The 6,000-nt window shown below is 38.0% G+C and overlaps 1 protein-coding gene across 1 annotated transcript in view; it reads right to left on the bottom strand.

Moving 5' to 3' along the window:
* Window positions 1–540: 540 nt before the first annotated feature.
* PXDNL (peroxidasin like) overlaps window positions 541–6,000 on the bottom strand; it is a 521,054-nt gene continuing 515,594 nt past the window's right edge. Inside the window, exons 22-23 of the mRNA XM_045982128.1 lie at window positions 1,668–1,781; window positions 541–951 (exon numbers count right to left, since the gene is read on the bottom strand). Coding sequence (XP_045838084.1) covers window positions 820–951; window positions 1,668–1,781 — 246 coding nt within the window. The 3' untranslated portion in view covers window positions 541–819. The remainder of the gene's footprint in view (window positions 952–1,667; window positions 1,782–6,000) is intronic.

Genomic DNA, 6,000 nt, shown 5'->3' with positions numbered 1-6,000 from the left:
GAACAAACCTTGTAGCAACACATCTTGTTAAAGTCAAAAGCATTTCCAATTTTTCTGATAGTAAATTCAGATTGTTCCTGAATTGCTCCAACTTGGTAAATTTCAATTTTGACATTTCACTAGTGATAATAAGGACAAATGAGGGAAAGGCAGAAATTGAGCAAGGCTCCTTTGAAGGCTCTTTCCCTCACAGTGTTTGTATTTTCCAGCCAAATGTAAAAATGGCAAACTCCACCAAATATACTTTCACTGAATTTTCCCTCATGTTCTGGAAGGTGGAGTCTACTGATGGTTAAGGTAAATACCTTTCTAGAAAAATATAGGCATTTTTAATGTTCTAAATGTGAGAGACGGAGTGGAGTGAGGAAAGCAGCATGGATTACATGTGCCGAAGTCATCACAGATCTTTTCAGATGTTTTCCCTGAGTGCAAAACCCATTCTATTAAAATTCCTGGAGATCATATAATCTCTCAGAATTTTGAAATGAGAGGTTTTATCCACAATACTCAGATTTTAAAAAATAAATTGCATGATTTTTTTTTAATTTCCATGTACAGTATATAAAACTGGTAGCTTACAACAAGAAATATTTCTCACAAGAAAGTAATCCTTATCTTCTTTTTGGACTTTAATTTTGCATTACTTCGAGGTGTGTTAGCAAATGAAAAGATCCAAGACCTTTAGTATGCTGAAGGGTTAAATGAACTAATTTGTTTTAAATCAGTGTTTTCTATGCCAGGAGTGACTATAGGTTAAAAGAGCTTGACTGCCTTTTCCTGAGAAATTCCCCCATTCAGGGCTCAAGAGCAGTGAATTGATTAGTGTTTCTCTGGGGAATCAGCTGGTATTCCTGGGCCTCTGCAAACTGGACAGCAGGTTCCTTTTACCAATTCAATACTCGGACATGGAGCTGGAGGACATGTCTCCACCACACAGGTGACCTGGCCACTCTGAAAGGCAACATTCAAAGATTATTCCCATGTTTCTTACAGTAAAATTACCTCTCTAAAAATTTCTTATAATATGTAATGTGGTTTGTTATCTCAGTATAATAAAAATTACACATGATAAGAGCCTATTTATACATGTAGTTCCTATTAATGCTTTTTTAATACATTTGCAGCATGAAAAAACAAGACAAAGTAGTGGCTTATAAAATGTTACCTCCCCAACCATAGGGCATGGGTGTGGAGAGATGCAGGAGCGATTGGTATCAGCTATGTTCAAAAAACAAACTAAGCCTTTTTTCTTTCGCTGGGTACTATGATAGCATTTTTTAATATTTACCTAATGCTTTTGGGCAACATTTGTAATGAGCTTGACTGGAGAATAAGGAGTTGAATTCAAGCCTCATTTCTGCGTTTATTTGTGTGATGTTGAGCAATGCTCAGTAAATGTCCTGAGTGTCAGCTCTCTCAATTATTAGTGAAAATGTGAAAAGCCCATGTTGTATTTAGCAAGTGTTCATGAGATAGTGGCATATTTACATCGATAACCAAAAAGCTCAAAATCTCATATCAAAACCTTGACTTTAAAAATATGCCTCGAATCTATTCACAAAAAGAACACATTTTTCCCTTTTGAATTTTTCAGGTATGTCTCAACTGGCAGGCTAGCAGAAGTAAAACAGGAGGCAGAAGTCGGGAAAACTTCTGGCAGCCCATACCTTACACATACAGCTAATGCAGTCTTCTTTCATCCAGTGTTCATTGTCTTTTCTTCCAATCCCTTTATCATCTGTGCATCCCGCCTGCCTGAGGCGTGCCTCCAGCTTGTTTATCTAAAAGAGGAGGTAAAGGAAAGGAAAGTGGGAATTGAAATCATACCAACAAAGCAGATAACTAACACAGTTTGATGAAATGCTCTCCATTCTGTAAGTATACACCTAGGGCAAAAAAAACTTCAAAGCCAACGTAATTTTTCTTGACATTATTTTTTACCCCAAACTTAATTAATCCAAGTCATCTGGTGTCTAAGCTAATAAATAGTTCCCTATATGTTACAAAATATTGAATATGGGTCTAGTATCTGAAACAGGAAAGTTTTAAAAGAATGGAATTAAAATCAAATGAGTAGAATTACACATTTTAAAAATCTTATAATATATATTAATATTAAATCAACAAATCGATATTTTACTTAATTTTTGTACTTAGGTTATCATAAACAGCATTCCCTAAACAAATGTTTATTAGACTTCAAAGATAAACAATCCAGGATGTCAAGGAGTTTAAGACTTAGTGGTATGACAGATCAATAAATCACAGTGCTAAGCCAATTAGATAGTGACAGTATATCAAAAGCAGAAGAAAAGTAGAAGATAAGCTTCTCTCAGTTCTGCCTCAGGAAGAAAGGGCCACCTCACACGGGGAAAAAGCATCTGAGCTGTACACAGACAGGACAAAATCATTATGAAAAACAAGCAGGGAAAAGGCATTTCAGACAAAAGGGGAAAAGTTTGGCCAAAGCATGAGCCCACAAACAGGTCAGTATCTCAGGAGCATAAACTGCTGTGGAAGGTAAAAGTCACAGGGGGAGTGCTTGTGGGAATCAAGGCAGCAAAGAAAATTAGGACCTTAACAGTCTTATAAATTCATTTAGATATTATAGTCTCTAGACAATGGAGAAAAAATGCAGTCATCACATAATGGGAATATATAGACAGACTATTGAAAACAGAGAAACTTCAAGAAGATCCACATTGGCTCAGCTGAGAAAGGAAGAAGTGGGAGTCAAGAAAAGCCATTGAGCAGGTAGAGGTGTTTGGTTGGTTTGGGGGTAGGGAAAGCAAAAAAGAATGCAAGACAATTGCAAAGTTCCAGGTTCATAAGGTGCATGAAGGATGGTGATGTTCACCAAGATATATTCTAGAGGATGCATTACAAAAAGTAATGATCCACAGAGAAATTAAAGATACTGAATTGAGAGGAATTTTAGAAGGGATGAAAATAATGCAGTTTTACAAAAGAAGAGGCTAAATCCAAGAGCATTGAATGACTTGTGAATGTTGCAACTGCAATGCTATGGGCTGAACTGTATCCCCTGAAAATCATATGTTGACACTCCAACCCCCAATACCTGAGAATATGACTGTGTTTGAAGATAAAGTCCTTAAGTAATTATTTAAGATGTGATCACTGAGATGGGACCTAGTCCGGTGGGACTGGCGTCCTTATGAGAAGTGGAGATTAGAGTCCAGACATAGTGGAAAGTCTGGGTGAAGATACAAACCAAGGAGAGAGACCTCAGAAGAAACCGAACCTGTCAACACCTTGATCTGGGAATTCCAGCCTCCAGAACTATGAGAAATTAATTTCTGTTGTAAAGCCACCTAGCCTGGTATTTGTTATGGCTGTGCTAGCAAACTGATACATGCTTCATTAGGGCTAGATCCCATTTTCAAAAGAACTTTCTAGTGTATATCTGAGAATCATTATGCTTTTATTTTCTAGTGAATGTTCCTTTCAGATTCTCTGAACTCTATTATTTGGTTGGAAATGATAAAATACTTTCAAATACTGGACCATGATTATTTGAATGTCACAGAAATTACTGTGCCCAAGAATAATTTGGAGACAAACAGTAGACCAGACTGAATGACTTAAAGATCATAAAAGCAATGATTTATTTTTAAATGGTTACTGAACACCTGCTGTTTGTTGGCTAGTCTTAGGGGAGACTATAATGATAAACACTCCTGGGTTTCTGTTCTTTGGGAGACTGCAGTGTAGTAGGGGAGAATGAATTTCTGCAAAATAAATATGATACAAGCCCAGAGGTTGTGTGCTATAAGAGTATATACACAATGATTGGGATTGCATTAAATGTGTAGATTGCTTTAGGTAGCATAGACATTTTCACAATGTTTATTCTTCCAGTCCAGGAGCATGGAACATTTTTCCATTTCTTGGTGTCTTCCTCAATTTCTTTCATGAGTACTTTATAGTTTTCTGCATATAGATTCTTAGCCTCTTTGGTTAGGTTTATTCCTAGGTATCTTATAGTTTTGGGTGCAATTGTAAATGGGATTGACTCCTTAATTTCTCTTTCTTCTGTCTTGTTGCTGGTGTACAGAAATGCAACTGATTTCTGTGCATTGATTTTATATCCTGACACTTTACTGAATTCCTGGACAAGTTCTAGCAGTTTTGGAGTGGAGTCTTTTGGGTTTTCCACATATAGTATCATATCATCTGCAAAGAGTGATAGTTTGACTTCTTCTTTGCCGATTTGGATGCCTTTAATTTCTTTTTGTTGTCTGATTGCTGAGGCTAGGACTTCTAGTACTATGTTGAATAGCAGTGGTGATAATGGACATCCCTGCCGTGTTCCTGACCTTAGCGGCAATCCCTATCAAAATATCATCCATTTTTTTTCAAAGAAATGGAACAAAAAAATCCTCAAATTTATATGGAACCAGAAAAGACCTCGAATAGCCAAAGGAATATTGAAAAAGAAAGCCAAAGTTGGTGGCATCACAATTCCGGACTTCAAGCTCTATTACAAAGCTGTCATCATCAAAACAGCATGGTACTGGCACAAAAACAGACACATAGATCAATGGAACAGAATAGAGAGCCCAGAAATAGACCCTCAACTCTGTGGTCAACTAATCTTCGACAAAGCAGGAAAGAATGTCCAATGGAAAAAAGACAGCCTCTTCAATAAATGGTGCTGGGAAAATTGGACAGAAAAATGAAATTAGACCACTTCCTTACACCACACACGAAAATAGACTCCAAATGGATGAAGGACCTCAATGTGAGAAAGGAATCCATCAAAATCCTTGAGGAGAACGCAGGCAACAACCTCTTCGACCTCAGCCACAGCAACATCTTCCTAGGAACATTGGCAAAGGCAAGGGAAGCAAGGGCAAAAATGAACTATTGGGATTTCATCAAGATCAAAAGCTTTTGCACAGCAAAGGAAACAGTTAACAAAACCAAAAGACAACTGACAGAATGGGAGAAGATATTTGCAAATGACATATCAGATAAAGGGCTAGTATCCAAAATCTATAAGGAACTTAGCAAACTCAACACCCAAAGAACAAACAATCCAATCAAGAAATGGGCAGAGGACATGAACAGACATTTCTGCAAAGAAGACATCCAGATGGCCAACAGACACATGAAAAAGTTCTCCACATCACTCGGCATCAGGGAAATACAAATCAAAACCACAATGAGATATCACCTCACACCAATCAGAATGGCTAAAATTAACAAGTCAGGAAATGACAGATGCTGGCAAGGATGCAGAGAAAGGGGAACCCTCCTACACTGTTGTTGGGAATGCAAGCTGGTGCAACCATTCTGGAAAACAGCATGGAGTTTCCTCAAAATGTCAAAAATAGAACCATGACCCTATGACCCAGCATTTGCACTACTGGGTATTTACCCTAAAGATACAAACGCAGTGATCCGAAGGGGCACGTGTACCCGAATGTTTATAGCAGCAATGTCTACAATAGCCAAACTATGGAAACAACCTAGATGTCCATCAACAGATGAATGGATAAAGATGAAGTGGTATATATACACAATGGAATACTATGCAGCCATCAAAAGAAATGAAATCTTGCCATTTGCGACAACGTGGATGGAACTAGTGGGTATCATGCTTGGTGAAATAAGTCAATCGGAGAAAGACAACTATCATATGATCTCCCTGATATGAGGACGTGGAGATGCAACATGGGGAGGTTAGGGGGATGGGAGAAGAATAAATGAACAAGATGGGATTGGGAGGGAGACAAACCATAAGTGACTCTTAATCTCACAAAACAAACTGGGGGTTGCTGGGGGGAGGTGGGGTTGGGAGAGGGGGAGGGGGTTAAGGACATTGGGGAGGGTATGTGCTATGGTGAGTGCTGTGAAGTGTGTAAACCTGGCGATTCACAGACCTGTACCCCTGGGGATAAAAATACATTATATGTTTATTAAAAAAAAAAAATGGAAGGGAAGGCGAACCATAAGAGACTATGGACTCTGAAAAAC

Source organism: Meles meles, chromosome 1 (assembly GCF_922984935.1).
Source record: "Meles meles chromosome 1, mMelMel3.1 paternal haplotype, whole genome shotgun sequence".
In the NCBI taxonomy this organism is placed as follows: Eukaryota; Metazoa; Chordata; class Mammalia; order Carnivora; family Mustelidae; genus Meles; species Meles meles.
Note: the sequence above shows the minus strand (reverse complement) of the source record. Positions and strands in the feature narration are given on the sequence as shown.